General features: G+C 44.8%; 1 protein-coding gene across 1 annotated transcript; it reads left to right on the top strand.

Moving 5' to 3' along the window:
- Positions 1-821: 821 nt before the first annotated feature.
- CYP2R1 (cytochrome P450 family 2 subfamily R member 1) lies at positions 822-15,187 on the top strand. The gene is made up of 5 exons (XM_082229282.1): positions 822-1,177; positions 4,934-5,075; positions 8,751-9,383; positions 12,557-12,886; positions 13,698-15,187. The coding sequence occupies exons 1-5, from the start codon at positions 857-859 to the stop codon at positions 13,874-13,876; spliced, it is 1,605 nt and encodes a 534-aa protein (XP_082085408.1). The 5' UTR covers positions 822-856; the 3' UTR covers positions 13,877-15,187.
- Positions 15,188-18,639: the final 3,452 nt, after the last annotated feature.

Raw genomic sequence — 18,639 nt, 5'->3', positions numbered from 1 at the left:
AAACTATAATCAATAAAACAACAGCAAGCCACAGTACATAAAATAATACAACACAAACTGAGAAGCAGAGACTAGAGGGTGGAGCAAGGCAGGTGGAAGGAAGCCTTGCCTGATGGAGTCTCTCCCCTCACAGTTCTTCCTTCAGGAACAGCTTCCATTAAGTAAATTAAAATGCTCTCCGTGTGACAGCCATGTGTACCACAGCTTTGTTGTGGCATCAAGTACACACACACACACACACACACACACACACACACACAGAAAACTGCAAGAACAAGGAGTTTCAGGTTTGACAACTGGAAATGCTACAAAATTATTTTTTAAAAAAGAGTATAGAAATGAGTTGCTCTTTTAACCTTTGCTCTGAGGATGGGGCAGCCAGCGGAAAGAGCTTAGCGCTGAAAGGACGGGCTTTTGCCGGGAATTCTCAGGCTTTCAGAAACGGGGAAATCCCTGCCTCTTTCCGAATGCCCCCCCCCCCGCTGCTGCCCCTGACCTGAATTTGCTATCAGGTGAGCCTTCCCCGCCCCTATTCAAATCAGTTTGCAGCAATTGCTGCCTGTTATGCAAGGAAGAGCCGCTGCTTATGATGAAGCAAGATTGTGTGGGGAGATAAACGCGCGTCTTCACGGGGTGGGTGGGGAAGCCGCGGCGGGAAATGGAGTCGCAGCTGCTCCCGTGAGAACTCCCGACCCCCCCCCCCAACATCCCACTCGCGAACTGTCCCCAGGCGCAACTCCAGAGCAAGAGGGGCCGGGGGGGGGGAGAGCGCGAGGCGGCTCAACCAATCAGGCTCGGCTTCGCCTGACGAGCGCCGCCGGCGTCCTATAAGAAGACGCGGCAAGCGGGCCGAGGGATGTTGCCGTTTCTGCGTGTTTGGAGAAAGAGGAGAAAGGGAGCGCGAGAGCAGATCCGGCGACTGGCTGGCTGGGGCCGGCAGGAGCGGGAAATGTGGCCCGGGGTCCCGGGAGTGGGCTCGGCCGGTGCGGCGGCTGTGGGCGCCGGCGTCCTCGTGCTGCTGTTGCTGCCGCTGGTGGTGAGGCAGCTGCTGAAGCAGAGGCGGCCGGTGGGCTTCCCGCCCGGCCCGCCGGGGCTGCCTCTCATCGGCAACATCCACTCGCTGGCCTCGGAGCAGCCGCACGTCTACATGAAGAGGCAGAGCCAGCTCTACGGGCAGGTACTGCAGCCCCGCGGGCGGGGGGTTGGGGGTCCCGAGGAGGAGGAGCTGGCCCTGGGGAGACCAAGCGCCCCTCTTAGACATTTGACACTTCCAAGACCCCTCCGTTAAGTTGTAAGTTCCTATTCACGTGAATAAGCCCCGATCTGAACTCTTTCCACATCTTCACTTTCAGATCGGGGTTCAAGTTTCGCTTCCTCTCTGCCCAAGGCTGTTCTTTCCTGCCCTTGCAAGACAATCGTATCCATGTCTACTCTAGAGTTGGAAGGGGCATGTAATCTCATGGCTGAGATCTAGTCCAATCCCCTGCAATGCAGGAATCTCAACCCCGGTCCCATCTCAGTTGAAACCGTACCGGACCCTGCTTAGCTTTGCTAATGTGCTAGTTGTTCTGTTGCTGGAAGTTGAGCCCCATTCAGTTAAATGAGATTCCTCTCGGGCAAGAGAATTCAGTTCTACACCCACTTAACCTAGGAGTAAATCCTGTTAAACCTAAAGCTTATTTCTGAGGATTTCACTGTTAGCCTAGTGGCCAACTTGCAAGAGTTGTTGGAGGCAGACCTCAGTTAGGACAGCACTTTACAAACAAAAGAATTATATAAGACTCACCTTGTAAGTGAGGAAGTCATAAAGGCTTCGTTACAGTGACCAGTTTTTATGTCAGGAAGGTTTAGGAGGCTATTCTAAGCTTAGTTACCGGTACTTGGGATTAAGTATCGCTGAAATCAACGGGACTTTATTTTAAAGTCACATTATGTTTTGGCTGTTGCATATTTGAACTGCAGTAACAGGATGTGGTTTATTATTTGCCATTTTGTATTGAGTCTTGTTGTGTTTGGCACAGAATTCTTAAAATATATCAAGTTTGCAGTACAATCGTGAGACTTGGTTGCATCATAGTTATTATTAAATACCATTTTGTAAAGGTGTGCACCTGCTTTTTTCAGAAAGTTGCCTAACTTGTCAACCAAGCATACCAGTGCAGTATGTTGCTAATACTGTCTGTTAATACAGCTCCAAGTTCAAAATTTTTAAAAAAGAAACTTGCTTTACCCTGTGACCCTTGTCAAAGTGGGCTGCACTTTGTGTCTCAACTCTGCTAGATATTTAAGATGCCACAGAAATCTTTGTTTGTATTTTACATGTTGGACTATAGTACCAAACTAACTCCACCTCAAAACTGCTTAGGTTTGAGATGTGAGTTAGAGGGCTTTCTTATTTAAATTTCTAAGAGAATGTGGCAAGTTTTAAAAAACTGTTATAGAACAGGGGAAGGAAGTCATCAGTAAAATGAACATGTCTTCCCTTTGCGGGGTAACAATTAACTTGGGGCACTCTCAATTTAAGCCTCATCCTGCATGCCATCCAGATTACTAAGCACATCGCCAACATACACTATGAAGCTGCAGCCAATGAGGACTCTTAACATACGTTCCTGATGTTAGGGGACTTAAGCCAGTTTGCCTTTCATATTTATCGAGTGGAGTACCAGCACAGCCACAACTCAGAGTTAAATATACTTTCACAAGAAATGGCAAAGTCGTTACTTTAGTTGTCTGCTGCTGCATAGTGATGACATGCTGGTCTATATACAGAATAGCACCCAACACTCCTGCTCCATGAATGGAACTTTCTCCTCCTTTTCCTGGCAACACCATGCATGCCCTCAAAATCAGCTTCAGAGATTGGAAAACTCTTTAAAAATTCTCTCCAGGACAGCTAGAAAATCTTGATTAAAAACATTTACAACAAATTAAAATGTATCAACAGCTGCTAGAAGCATAAACTCAGTTGGAATGTTGACAGTTTACTATCCTACAGGCTTGTTGCCAATTGCTGTAAAGAAAGGACATTTTTTTAAATACTCTTTGGAATACAGGATGTTTTCTACTGCAGGGATGCAAAGAGGACAGTCACAGTGCCTTGAGTTTCTTGTGAAAAAATACCATTACTCATAGGAACAGGAAAAGGAGTGACCACTAGGACATTTCTCCTTAAAAGTTTCCCTTAGTTGTTTGTTTGTTTGTTTAGTGAGCATATCAATCATAATGAGTCACAAATAGAAACACTTTCCTTTAGCTTATGAAAAGGAACATTTGCTGACAAAAACTGGAAACCGAAATCAGAATTTTAAGCTTTATGCAATTTTTTATTAACTGCAAAAATAATGATTCCATATTCAGCTATTTGATCAGTACAGAAAAATGATAAAATATACTTTCTTGTATGATATACAATTAAACCATGGTTTCCCACTATGTGAATAAGCCTGCATAAGGCTTCTCCTTCACATACCACAGAACTAACCACAGTTCCCTGTGGCGTCTTAAATGTGGCTTGTCTGGACCAGCCAAGTATTTAACAACTTGCCTGGTAACCTTAAGTGAGCAGGAATTCCATGCAAGCAAGAGGTTTGGCTCACTCTTAATCTCAGGGGCATGGGTTTGAGCCTCATGTTGGACAAAAGATTCCTGAGCTGCAGCAGGTTGGACTAGATGACCCTGGTGGTCCCTTCTTACTCTAGATCTGTGATTTTATGATTCTAAGTCTGGCAGAGGCAGGACAGATTTCTCCATGCCTCCTCCAATAGTCTACTGCAGGCATAGGCAAACTCAGCCCTCCAGATGTTTTGGGACTACAATTCCCATCATCCCTTAGCACTGGTCCTGTTAGCTAGGGATTGTGGGACTTGTAGGCCCAAAACATCGGGAGGGCCGAGTTTGCCTATGCCCGGTCTACTGCTAGCAATGGAGGAAGGAGCAAGGATCAACCTGTCCTCCCTGCTTGTAGAATAATTTTGTTTAAAGTAGCTAGTATGGAAACGTGGACTAGGTGTGCATGCTAGTAATTTCTGAACTTATTTACAAAACTGCTTTTAAACTCTGGTTGGTGAAAGCAAGTTTGGATAAAAATGTGGTTTCAGACCCTTGCTTGCTCACTACAATGGAACCTTGTGTTACGTACTGTCCTCCTTGCGAACGCTGCTGGTTACGAGCTCCGCTAACCCGGAAGTAGATGCCCCTTGTTGCGAACTTTGCCCTGGGATGTGAGCGGTAGTCGCATGGCGGCAGCGGGAAGCGCCATTAGCAGAAGCACGCCTCATGTTATGAGCAGTTTCGGCTTAAGAACAGATCTCTAGAACGAATGAAGTTTGTAAGCGGAGGTACCACTGTATAGCTTAAATTAAACAACTGTTTTCTAGTTTGGATGTCTTCTAAAGAGAGTGAGGCACCTGTTGCGTAATCTTAACAGAAGCATGCCTCTTACTGCAGAGTTTTTTTCATCTTCTGCTCAGGGACACTTTGTTCGTGACGTGTCATTCCTGCTGCCACAGAAACATATTGCCAATTTATGTTTATCTCTTGTGACAGGTAATGCATTCACTTTAAGAATGATGCAGACAATGTTCCTCCTGCAAAGTGAAGCAATAAGTAGGAAGCTCATGTGTCTGACAGTAAGCCTAGCCAACATGTTGGACTGGAAAGATATATTATTGATGTTGTATGATAGTTCCAGAGATGTATTTTGACATATAACCATCTGTGAATGAAGGCAAACTGCGATATTGTTATGCAACTGTAATCTTTCTGCATAGCACATGTAGCATATTTGTGAGCATCATGTGGTGTTAGAAGCATACCTGTTGTGCTGCCCATGGACCAAACGAACATTTCTAAAGAAAAAGAAACTAGTATTTCTCTCTCTGCTCACCCCCCACCCCAATTCTTGAAAGTGACATGTAATTTTTTTTTAAAGGTATTTAGCCTTGATCTTGGAGGGATATCAACTATTGTCCTGAATGGCTATGATGCAGTAAAAGAATGCCTTGTTCAGCAGAGTGAGATTTTTGCAGACAGGCCATCTCTTCCTTTGTTCAAGAAACTGACAAAAATGGGAGGTACGTGTTGTTGTTTTAATAGAGACTTATTAGTGTATTGGGTATATGCTTTTTAAAAAGGTGCCTGCAATTCTGTCTTCTTACTAACTTTAAAGAAGCAACCCTGAGAGCATTTTTCATTTGTACGTACTTTCTGACTTGGTCTGCAAAATTCCTCAAGCTCTGTCCAAAGGGCAACATTGGGAAATCAAACTTGAAGCTGGCTGTTGATGTGCGCTGTTGGAAATGTTGCCCTTTAGCCAGGAAGAATAAGATGGCTTCATACTTAGGCAGGCTATATTTCTGATCATTCCATCCCTTGAAGTCCGCCCCCCGCCCCCAACTCTACCCACCTCATAGGCTCTTTCAGTAAACATTACAACAAGAGTGCAATGGAGGCAGCAACAATAACCCTCCTGCAGTCCCTTTCTCTTACACAGTACTACTCATGACAATCAAATGTGGGGAGGAACAACTGGAAGAGTCAAGGGGGTGGCCTGAGGCACTTGAGTAACTCCCATTCATTCGTGTGCCAAGGTTAATGCACACATAGGAAGCACTGCAACATTTTGGTATTTGTGTATTTCACGAAGGTATGTTTAATGCACAATTCCTTTTTAACTGTAGCTTTGCTGCCTTTGCTTTTATCGTTGTGAGAGATCCATTGTAGAACTAGCAGGTTGCCATTGGTTAGGAACCCTTACTACAGTGGTTCAGCACCTGTTTTTATTATTAATATTTATTGAATACTGCCCTATACCCGGAGGTCTCAGGGCAGTTCACAGAACAAAGACATGCCCCCCTCCCTGCAGCAGTATAACAGAAAGCTAAATCTGCCACAATCTAGTAGAAAACATGGAAAAAATGTAAGAATATGCTAAACTGTTTCATTTAAATTGACTGGACTTTATAAAAGTGCTTAATTTGTGCCCTAGACTTGTCCCTCCCTGCCCCTACTCACTGCTTGCAGAATTTGGAGCACATGGGTTGTTTTTTCTTTCATTTTTAATTTGTACATTCCTTAAATGTTCCTTAAAAGATACTGCTGAATTGCATTTAATACCTTTTATAAATGCCTTTCATCAATTCATCAACAAGATGGGGGACACCTGGCTTGAGAGCAGTACATGTGAAAAGGATCTAGGAGTCTTGGTTGACCACACACTTGACATGAGCCAACAGTGTGACACGGCAGCTAAAAAAGCCAATGCAATTCTGGGCTGCATCAATAGGAGTATAGCATCTAGATCAAGGGAAGTAATAGTGCCACTGTATTCTGCTCTGGTCAGACCTCACCTGGAGTACTGTGTCCAGTTCTGGGCACCACAGTTCAAGAAGGACACTGACAAACTGGAACGTGTCCAGAGGAGGGCAACCAAAATGGTCAAAGGCCTGGAAACGATGCCTTATGAGGAACAGCTAAGGGAGCTGGGCATGTTTAGCCCGGAGAAGAGGAGGTTAAGGGGTGATATGATAGCCATGTTCAAATATATAAAAGGATGCCATATAGAGGAGGGAGAAAGGTTGTTTTCTGCTGCTCCAGAGAAGCGGACACGGAGCAATGGATCCAAACTACAAGAAAGAAGATTCCACCTAAACATTAGGAAGAACTTCCTGACAGTAAGAGCTGTTCGACAGTGGAATTTGCTGCCAAGGAGTGTGGTGGAGTCTCCTACTTTGGAGGTCTTTAAGCAGAGGCTTGACAACCATATTTCAGGAGTGCTCTGATGGTGTTTCCTGCTTGGCAGGGGGTTGGACTCGATGGCCCTTGTGGTCTATTCCAACTCTATGATTCTATGATTCAATTAAAAACAAAGCTATTCTCTAATGTTTATGCAACAGTGATTTGCAGTTGACTTAAGCTAGTAATATCAAAATGGGTGGGCTCAAATTTGTGTGGCACCCTAGTAAATTGGCATCCAGAACCCCATGTGGGAAAACGCAGGTGACATTGAGCAGAAAAACCAATAGGAAGTGTTCCCTTCCATGACACTCCTCCACTTAGAATTGTATCTTCCTAAGACTGCTTATTAGCTTATGACACTTTGTTTACATGTATTTGCACACTTAGTGTACTCTGCAAACCAGATTGGGAGATCAAGATACATAGCTAAGTAATACAGTGGTACCTCTAGTTGTGTTCCGCTCTTGTTATGGACTTTCAGCTTACGAACGTGGCAAACCTGGAAGTGTTTACTTCCGGGTTCGCTGCATGCACAGAAGCGATCTGCGCACTTCGCATAATGCGCAGAAACACTCAATCGCACATGCACGGAAGAGGCGCTTTAGTTGTGGACTTTTCGGGGTGCAAATTGCACCCTGAAATGGATTAAGTCCGCACCTAGAGGTACCACTGTACTCTGGTGACAAAGAAGCACCTTCATGTAGTAGCATGCAGTTACGGCAGTTGTGTTTGGAAATCATTGCTTGTACATGTTCAGTGCTGTAGACAGTGTTAAGAGCTGAAAACATACCCTTTAAAAGGTAAAAATGAAATATATTTTGGACACTAAAATGAAAAGCACCCCAAATTACTAAGTGCTTGAAACGCTTCAAGGTGATGAAAGCTCCAGAGATTGAGTTTCGTTTCTTTTGGGCATAAGAGCATTGGAGAATTAATGTGTCCTTGTAAAACCTTATTTACAATCAGAGTTGGAAGGGACCCTGAGGATCATCTACTCCAAACCCCTGCAATGCAGGAATATGCAGCTGTCTCTTATGGGAATCGAACCTGCAACCTTGGCATTGTTAGCACCGCACTCTAACCAACTGAGCTATCCAGCTAGCAGGCAACTTAGTCACTAGTCCTGCATCAAGTTCTAACTGCACCCTAAGGGATACATAAGTTTTAGCCAACCCTATTAATAAAATATATATATAAATTAAAAGATTTTTTTTAAAAAAAGGGTTTGGAAGATTTTAAAAATTGCATGTAAATCTATTTATCTGTCTTCTGTAATTTTACAGCAATTCAGTTCCTCAAGCATAATCTAAATTAAAAATGTCTTTAAACAAGTTTTGTCACTCTAACTCAAGCTGCTTGTCTACTTCACACTCTGTTTCAAAAGCTGTTTACCTTGTGGGACAGGTGAGAAGGTATACTGGTTTGCTGTTAAGAAACACTCTATACACACACACACACACACACACACAATCATGGATGTACAGAAATAGTTGGTTGATCTTTATATCTTTGCCTAGCACTACCTGTGTTGGTGCCTGCCTTCCCCCCGCCCCACTTGCCTTTTTGTATTTGTAAATAAGCATCTGTAAATAAGCCTCCCCCCCCCCCCCGCTTGTCCTTTTGTATTTGAAAATAAGCATCTATTACATAAATCACCAGTATACACATTACAAGGAAACTGGCTTAGGAAAAGGCTACCTTGAAACTTCAGGGAAGTGGAAATTGGCATTAAAAAGAACATTTTTACGCATGCAGTTCCCAAAGTGCTATAAACAGGTTGCATTTTGCGTAGGTATAATGTTGCATGCACTTAAAACATAGGACATAATTCTGAAGTCATTAAGTCTAGAAAGATAACAGTAAAACTAATTCACTGTGATGAATTTAGGATACTGTTTTTGTTTGTACATGTGTGTAACTATGTGTGTGTAGCTGCAGATCATAAAAAGATCATATGGATGAAAGAGGAAGTAAGATCCTGGGTTAAGCATATTGACGCTCGTATCTTTCAGGTTTATTGAACTCAAGTTATGGCAGAGGTTGGACAGAGCATCGCAAGCTGGCTGTAACAAGCTTCCGTATTTTTGGATATGGCCAAAAGTCCTTCGAAAGCAAAATATCAGAAGAATCAGTCATTTTCCTTGAGGCCATTGATACCTATAAGGGCAAGCCTTTTGATCTGAAATACTTGATAACAAATGCAGTTTCAAATATTACTAACTTGATTCTTTTTGGAGAACGGTTTACATATGAAGACACTGAATTTCAGCATATGATGGACATATTTAGTGAAAACATTGAACTGGCAGCTAGTTCTTCTGCATTTTTGTATAATGCTTTTCCATGGATTGGTGCCTTGCCCTTTGGAAAGCATCAGCAACTCTTTAAAAATGCATCTGAAGTCTATACTTTTCTACTCCACCTTATTGAGCGTTTCTCACAAAATAGGATACCTCAGTCACCAAGGCATTTTATAGATGCATATTTTGATGAGATGGACAAAAATAAAAATGACCCCGAGTCTACATTTACAACAGAAAACTTAATTTTCTCTGCTGGAGAAATAATAATTGCTGGAACAGAAACTACAACAAATGTTCTAAGATGGGCAGTGTTGTTCATGGCTCTTTATCCTAATATTCAAGGTAAGTTATGCCATATGCCGTGATGTGTTTTGTTTTTATGATTAAGAATGTGCATTCCAAGCACGGTATTAACAGCACTTGTTAAATCTTTACCCGATCTGAATACATTAGGTTGAAACTAGAGTTTGGTCCCACTGGAAGTTGTATCCTTCGAGCAGAGTTTGTTCAGGATGTGTCTGCTGGTGGAAAAGGGGCCTATTTCCCAACTTATCCTTCCCAGTTACTGACTCCATGCTGTTCTAGAGTATTCCGCAAGACTCCAGAGTAGATTTTAACAGGGAAAGTAGGGGAGGGAAACTGACAAAACAATGCTGCATCATCTATTCAGCTGACTGTATTGGAGTACAGTCGTACCTTGGAAGTCAAATGGAATAATAATAATAATAATAATAATAATAATAATAATAATAATAATAATTTATTTATACCCCGCCCATCTGGCTGGGCCTCCCCAGCCACTCTGGGCGGCTTCCATAAAAACCAAAAATACAATAAAATATCACACGTTAAAAACTTCCCTGAACAGGGCTGCCTTAAGATGTCTCCTGAATGTCAGGTAGTTGTTTATCGCCTTGACATCTGCTGGAAGGGTGTTCCACAGGGCGGGCGCCACTACCGAGAAGGCCCTCTGCCTGGTTCCCTGTAGCTTTGCTTCTCGCAATGAGGGAACCGCCAGAAGGCCCTCGGCGCTGGACCTCAGCGTCCGGGCAGAATGATGAGGGTGGAGACGCTCCTTCAGGTATACTGGACCGAGGCCGTTTAGGGCTTTAAAGGTCAGCACCAACACTTTGAATTATGCTCGGAAACGTACTGGGAGCCAATGCAGGTCTTTCAAGACCGGTGTTATATGGTCTCGGCGGGCGCTCCTAGTCACCAGTCTAGCTGCCGCATTCTGGATTAGTTGTAGTTTCCGAGTCACCTTCAAAGGTAGCCCCACGTAGAGTGCATTGCAGTAGTCCAAGCGGGAGATAACCAGAGCATGCACCACTCTGGCGAGACAGTCCGCAGGCAGATAGGGTCTCAGCCTACGTACCAGATGGAGCTGGTAAACAGCTGCCCTGGACACAGATTTGACCTGTGCCTCCATGGACAGCTGTGAGTCCAAAATGACTCCCAGGCTGCGCACCTGGTCATTCAGGGGCACAGTTACCCCATTCAGGACCAGGGAATCCTCCACACCTGCCCGCCTCCTGTCCCCCAAAAACAGTACTTCTGTCTTGTCAGGATTCAACCTCAATCTGTTAGCCGCCATCCATCCTCCAACCGCCTCCAGACACTCACACAGGACCTTCACCGCCTTCACTTGTTCTGATTTAAAAGAGAGGTAGAGCTGGGTATCATCCGCATACTGATGAACACCCAGCCCAAACCTCCTGATGATCTCTCCCAGCGGCCGCATGTAGATGTTGAAAAGCATGGGGGAGAGGACAGAACCCTGAGGCACCCCACAAGTGAGAGCCCAGGGGTCTGAACACTCATCCCCCACCACCACTTTCTGAACACGGCCCAGGAGGAAGGAGCGGAACCACTGTATAACAGTGCCCCCAGCTCCCAGCCCCTCAAGACGGTCCAGAAGGATGCTATGGTCGATGGTATCAAACGCCGCTGAGAGATCCAGCAGAACTAGGAAACAGCTCTCACCTTTGTCCCTAGCCCGCCGGAGATCATCAACCAGTGCGACCAAGGCAGTTTCAGTCCCATGATGAGGCCTGAATCCCGACTGGAAGGGATCCAAATGGTCCGCTTCTTCCAGGCGTGCCTGGAGTTGTTCGGCAACCGCTCGCTCAATCACCTTGCCCAGGAATGGAAGATTTGAGACTGGGCGATAGTTGGCCATCGTGGCCGCATCTAAAGATGGTTTTTTAAGAAGCGGTTTAATAACCGCCTCTTTCAGCGGGTCTGGGAAGGCTCCCTCACGGAGGGAAGCATTCACCACCCCACGAAGACCATCGCCCAGCCCTTCCCGGCTTGCTTTTATTAGCCAGGATGGGCAAGGATCCAGGAGACAGATGGTTGGTTTCACTTGTCCAAGCAGCCTGTCCACATCCTTGGAGGTAACAGATTGGAATTGATCCGACTCAACTTGACCAGACAGAACTCTTGCACTCTCCCGCCCCGGCCCTGCTCCCACGGTGGAGTCTACTTCTTCCCGAATCTGAGCGATTTTATCTGCAAAAAACTTTGCAAAAGCATTGCAGGAGATCTTGGGGTCCCTACCAGGCCCTGGTGGTACAGGTGGTTCCGATAGATTGCAAACCACCTGAAAAAGTCTCCTGCTGCTGTTTTCTGCAGATGCAATAGAGGCGGTGAAGAAATTCTTCTTCGCCGTCGCTATCGCCACTTGGTAGGCTCGACGTTGAGCTCTAACCTGTGTCCGGTCAGACACCGGCGCTCTAGCCGTCTCAACGATTGTTTCATTGCCCTCAGATCCGTGGAAAACCACGGGGCTGCCCGGGCTCCATGCAATCGGAGAGGGCGCTTCGGAGCCAAACAGTCAATAGCCCTGGTTAACTCCACATTCCAGCGGGCCACCAGGGAATCAGCTGAAAGGGCATCAACATGGGATAAAGCATCCCCTACCACTCTCTGGAAACCATTTGGATCCATTAAGTGGCGGGGGCGGACCATCCGAATTGGTCCCACCTCCCTGCAGAGGGGATGGGTCGCAGAGAAGTCCAGTTGAACCAGGAAGTGAATCCTTTCCAGAAATCTGTTCGACTTCTAAAACGTTCAAAAACCGAAGCCACGGAAGCCCTGTCGGACATTCAGGTTCCAAAAGAACATTCCAAAACTGGAACAATCACCTCAGGGTTTGTGATGTTCGGGAGCAAAAACATCCGAGTTCCAGGCCATTCAGGATCCAAGGTACGACTGTATTTGGTTCAAAGGTCACACCTGACACCATAAAGTATGCTTATACCACTTCAACAGTCATGATTTCCCCCCAAAGAATCCTGAAAATTGTAGTTACCCTTCACAGACCTACAGTTCACAGCACCCTTAACAAACTACAATTTCCAGGATTCTCCATGACTAGTGGATGTGGCTAATGTACACAAAATCAGTGGGGCTATAAATATATTTAAAGGTTTCATAGTTAAATGTAGAATGAACGTGTCTACTTATTTTTGCCAAACAGTTACTCAATAAACTAAAAGCTTTTTCTCCAACAGGGCAAGTTCATAAAGAAATTGATTTAATTATTGGGCCGAACAAAACACCTTGCCTAGAAGAAAAGTGTAAAATGCCATACACTGAGGCAGTACTGCATGAAATTTTAAGATTCTGTAACGTAGCTCCACTAGGTATTTTCCATGCGACTTCTAAGGATACAGTTGTACGTGGCTATTCTATCCCTCAAGGCACTACAGTCATTACAAATCTCTACTCTGTACACTTTGATGAAAAGTACTGGAGTAACCCTGAAATGTTTTGTCCTGAGAGGTTTTTGGACAGCTCTGGACAATTTGTCAAGAAAGAAGCATTCATTCCATTTTCACTAGGTAAGTGTACGTACTTAACCAAAAGCAACAAGTTTGTGACTAGACGCAAAATGGTTAGCATGCTATATCTACCAACCAAATATTCCAAAGGCTTTGACTTCATAAACTAATTCATTTTAAACTTCAGTTGTTAATCATCAACTAAACCAACTATTTTAATACAAAGGTTGTAATGAAACGAAGGCAGCAAAATTGTGAGCTTAGACTCAGACTTAACTGAGTGTCGTAACAGTTCTTGTCTGATTACTGTACATGAAACAACCCACTTCCAGTTTAGAAAGATTTTTAAAAATGGTATAGGCTAGTGGAATCTTGGCAACAGCAGCCTTATCAGGCTCTAAAGATTTCACTATCCTGCTTATCTGAGAGGGAAATAACATGTGAATCTTGCACTGTGCTGGTAGGACAGTGTGTTCTTAACAGGAAAGAACTCTCTGGAATGTTTGGACATCAGCCATTAGTTTCCTCATACTTGGGCTTATATGTAGTTTATGCAGAACTGGTTTATGAAAATCATATGTTCAAAAGAATTAAATGCCATCAGGTTTTTAACAGATTGATAGTAAAGTAACTTGAGAACCATGTTTTTCCAAATTCTAAGTTGTCCCTCTTTCGCTGCATTAATTTTAGAATGGTGCCTAAACCTTTAACAGAATGGGTTAATTAATGGCTTACCAGAATAGGATTTGATTTTTAAGAGATGCAGTACTTTCTTATCATAATGGCACCTGTACTTTTTGATAAACGACAAAAACCCCACAGCTATTTCCTTTTAAAATACTATTTTCCTTTCTTTCTTTTTTCCCTTCAGGGCGAAGGCACTGTTTAGGCGAACAGTTGGCCAGAATGGAAATGTTTTTATTTTTCACCTCATTACTTCAACAATTTCACCTGCATTTTCCTAGTGGTTGGACTCCCAACCTTAAGCCAAAATTAGGCATGACTCTGCAACCCCATCCATACCTTATTTGTGCAGAAAGGCGCTACTGAAGACACACCTAGTGCCAACAGTTCAAAGTGTGAGGCCTTGGGGCCAGAGGCATGGAAATAGCATGAGAAGTATTGTTTCTGTTCCATGCTTTCCTGACTCAAATGCCCAAATCATTCCCTGCATTGTTGTTTTTTTAATGCCTGGTGTCCATCTTAAAAATCCTTCAGTGGTGTAGAAGGACATTGAGAGAGATGGTTTTTGAGGGCAGGTGATGGAGAATGAGTAGAAGCTGCTCCACCGTATTCTCATGTGTGGTGAATGGGATAAGAGTGTAAGAATGGCCTGCTGGATCAGGCCAATGGCTCATCTCGTCCGGCATCCTGTTCACACAGTGGCCAACCAGATGCCTGTGGGAAACCCAGGGAGATGACGCAAGAGACCTCTCCCCTCCCATGGCTTCCAGTAACTGCTGTTCAGAAGCCTTGCTGCCCCCAATTGCAGAGGTAGTAGCCATTGACAGCCCCCTCCTCCATGAATTTGTCCATCCTCTTTTGACGCCATCCAAGTTGATGGTCATCACTGCCTCCGGAGGGAGCAAGTTCCATAGTTTGACTGTCTTAAATCTTCCAACAGTTATCTTCACTGGGTGTCCACAAGTTCTAGTGAGAGAGGGAGAAAAACTATAATTTTCCCTGTGGGAGCAGTTATAGCCTAGCAAAAACTTTTCTGTACATCAAGCTCACCCAATTTCTTTTTTTTAAAAAAAAGGCTTTCAAGCCACTTTTTCACTCCACCATCTCATTAGTACTTGCCCTCCAACTTGTACATAAGGCCACACAACAGTCGTCCATAGCACAGAGTATTCCATGAGTCTGGAATTCTTGTTGGCTCAGAGGAGGACAGTGGGGAAGATGCATGTACACAAAACCCTAAGAAAGTGCAACCTGTGTGAGTCACTCCATTCTGAAGCTCTGGCAAAAGCCTTAAGGCAACTTTACCTACGCTACCTAGTGGCGCCTAGAGCACGGATGCATTACAGAATGTAAGTCTCTAGCTATAAGCTGGGTAATTTGTGGTTCAGGTAACCTTTCAGCAATTCCTTTAGTCCTGAAACAGTTGCATCACTTTTTATTTAAAACACACTGGTTTGGCAATGAAGGGTGGAGTTTAGAGTTTAATTACACTAAGGCAGACATGTCCAAAGTCTGTTTTGGGGGCCTAATCCAGCCCGCCGGTCGGCTTAATCTGGCTCCTGTGGCAGTTTATTTCCTGGGGTAAAATTCTAAAAAAACCCCTCAAAAACTCAGCCCTTTGGTCGTCCCTCACAGCCCTTCACTTCATCAAATCTGGCCCTCTTTGAAAAAAGTTTGGACACCACTGCACTAAAGGCATGCAGGGGAGGAGACCCTTGAAGGCAGCCTTTTAGTAGCAGACACAGGATGGAAGGGAAAAACACACACCAAAGCAACAGAATGCGAGATGAGGAAGCGGACATTCACTGCATTCCCCACATGCCCTTTTAAGTGTAACCCATTGTAACAGGTGAACCATCCATTTAGTCAACATGGAGGTACCGTATTTTTCGGACTATTGGACGCACCGGTCCATAGGACGCACCTAGATTGGGGGGGGGGGAATAAAGGCAAAAAAAATTTATCCCCCCCCGCCAGGCGCGGGGCTGGGGCGGGGAAGCCCGAGCTTCCCCCTCCCCCAGAACGGGACCCAGAGCCATGCCGAAGCTGTGCGCAGCTTTGGCATCGCTCTGGGAACTTGCGGGGCTGGGGGAGGAGGAAGCCTTCCGCCAGCCTCCAAACCATGTCGGGAGACAGCGGGATGGCGCGCTGCGCCTCTCCCGCTGTCCCCCGAGTTTGCAGGGCTGGCGACGGGGAGGAGCAGGCTTCTTCCCCCGCCAGCCTTCTAGACAAGTCGGGGTACAGCGGCAAAGGTGCGCTGCGCCTCTCCCGCTGTCCCCCGAGTTTGCGGGGCTGGCGACGGGGAGGAGCAGGCTTCTCCCCCCGCCAGTCTTCTAGACAAGTCGGGGGACAGCGTCAAAGGCGCGCTGCGCCTCTACCGCTGTACCCCGAGTTTGCGGGGCTGGCGACGGGGAGGAGCAGGCTTCTCCCCCCGCCAGCCTTCTAGACAAGTCGGGGGACAGCGGGAAGGGCGCGCTGCGCCTCTCCCGCTGTCCCCCGAGCTTGTGGGGCTGGCGGTGGGGCTCTCCTGAAGCCTGGAGGCTCCCCCCCCCGCCAGCCTCCAGATCAGGTCGGGGAATAGCGGGGTAGCGGCTCTGCGCCTCCCCGCTGTCCCCAGCTTTTGGGTGCAGGCTGCTGCCCGCAAGCCTTGCGAGCCCGCGGGACATCCCGCCGGGCTTGCAAGACTTGGGATAGCTTCCTGAAGCCTGGAGAGCGAGAGGGGTCCGTGCGCACCGACCCCTCTCGCTCTCCAGGCTTCAGCAAAAGCCTGCATTCGCACCATAGGACGCACACACATTTCCCCTTCATTTTTGGAGGGGAAAAAGTGCGTCCTATAGTGCGAAAAATACGGTAACTAGTTTGGCCCTAAATGAACCACTACCCTATCCATTACACTTTTATTTGTATTTCAACTTCCAATATAGGGCAAATAATGCTTGCTCTGCCTTTTACATGGCTGTTGAAAAGATTACTGAGGCAATAGAAATGAAGTGTTGTATTATATAAGTGCTTTAGTTGAGAGTGGGTGTGGTGTAGTCATGGCTGAGAGAGTAAACTAACAAGAAGCTTGTTCCTACAGCCGTGAAGAAAAGAATGCTGACCTACTTTCGTAGTTGTACAGTTTAAGATATTATATGTGATTACAGATGCTGTTGGTACAACCTAAAACGATGCCTTTTGAACTACTGTATCAAGTTGTCCACACTTATAATAGGATTCTTTCCTCTTCTTTTTTGAAAACTTGTAAATACTTTGCAGGTCCAATTTACTGAAGGGTGTCTTGCCACATACATGCTTATTTGCACTTCTGCAAATGCTCCCTGAGGGCCTTTCCTCACTTGTGGGGAGCTGTTCGGTTAGTGTGGCAGCACCTGTGTTTTTACAGGCCTGCTGAAAGCTTTGTTTTGGCAAAACAACACAGCAATTATTCAATTACCTATATTTGTTTTTATACAGGTTTTTTTTTTTACATATTTTATCTCTTGATGGTTTTGTGGCATTTTTTAAAAATTATATTGTGGATTTTAGCTGTGAGTTACCTACAATTTTATTGTACACAGCTTAGACCTCCTTAAGTGTTTTTTTAAAGGTTTTTTAAAGTATATTCTAAATAAATATTTATTTGTAGATTGGCCTAGCCATTGGTCAGTATGGTAACTTTTTGCTTTGCTTATTATATTTGTTATTTTAAGCAGCTGGGTAGCACAGACACAGGATTTATTTTTTAAAGTCACTTGCAGCCTGCAGAGCCTCCAAGGAGAGGGAAACGGAGAGAGATTCCACTGTTAAACAGAGTACATGTTCATGCTTAACCCCCACCCCACCCTACACCCCCTCACTGAGAAGAGAAAGAACAGAAGCAGCAGACATTTTTATGTATACGTCTCTATTAATCTGCAAAATGTCCTTGCTTCCGCAAAAGCCTCCAGGTCTAGTTCATTCAGAACAATAACTATTAAACATATCTGAAAGATGCCATATGTCCAACTTAACAGCTTCTTGGAAGGCAGCCATAGCAGATAGAGGGCACAAGAACTTGGAATGTTCCTTACTACACTATTTCCTCCAAAACACAACATGAAAGCTTTTTATTATGTTCAGTCGGGATTTGAAAAAACCAGGCTCCTGTCCTGGATAAACAAGAACCCTCTACAAAAAGGTAAAATGGACTGGGGGCTAGAACAGGTTGAGCTGTTCAGCTACCTAAGCACAGTGAGAGGAAACAACCGATGAGTCCATTAATTCCTATGAAGAATCTGGTGGCAAAAGGTAAGAACCGAGGGGGGCATTATGCTATCCTTTCCCTTGGTATTTCCCCTCGTTTTGTAAGCAGAATTTCAGAAGCAGTGGCTTCTGGATTTCTGTAGCACAGACTCAGCTTTTAAAAGGCAGGCCTTGTGACAAGAAGAAACATTTTGGCTAGCTTCCACGCAATAGCTTTACCGTGCCAGCACTTTCCCCTGAGCAAGTTGGACCCATTAAAATAATGGATCACATTAATAGAACAAACATTAATGTTCAGATAACTATTCTCATGACCAACGCAAAGAGCCTCTTAGATATAACTGCCCCCCTTCACACACTCGACACGATCATTTATGAAAGGTAATGGAAAGCAAGTCACCATGTTCACAATTTCACATGTTGCTATAAATAAAGTTAAATGTTTATCCCCACATGACTCAGTAAGGACAATATATAATAGCTGACTACTGGCTTTCTACCAGAAAGAAATGTTGACTCCTTAAAGTAGGACTGAAGAATTGACCATGTGTATGTAACACAATTAACTGTTCATTGCATCCAAGAGATGTCACCCTCCCCATCCTTCCCACTTGCTGTGCCATGTACAATAATAATTGTGGTTAAGAATGCACCTACAATAATACTGACCTTAAAAAAGAAAGGTCTTCTTACATTATGATTACCTGATGGGCCAAGCTATTCAAAAGTCAAATAGACGGCTTCACACAGTTTTGGGGTTTCCTCCATTAGAGGTTTTTAAGCAGGGCCAATTGGGTGGTGTGTGTGTGTGTGTTTGTATCAGGACAGTCATTTGGTTCAGGACCTCACGCTCAAAGGAAGACTCAAATTTAGACACTTGTTAATTTTTTGGCATTTGATAAGCT

The sequence above is a fragment of the Podarcis vaucheri genome, assembly GCF_965113315.1.
Source record: "Podarcis vaucheri genome assembly, chromosome: 1".
Taxonomy (NCBI): domain Eukaryota; kingdom Metazoa; phylum Chordata; class Lepidosauria; order Squamata; family Lacertidae; genus Podarcis; species Podarcis vaucheri.
Note: the sequence above shows the minus strand (reverse complement) of the source record. Positions and strands in the feature narration are given on the sequence as shown.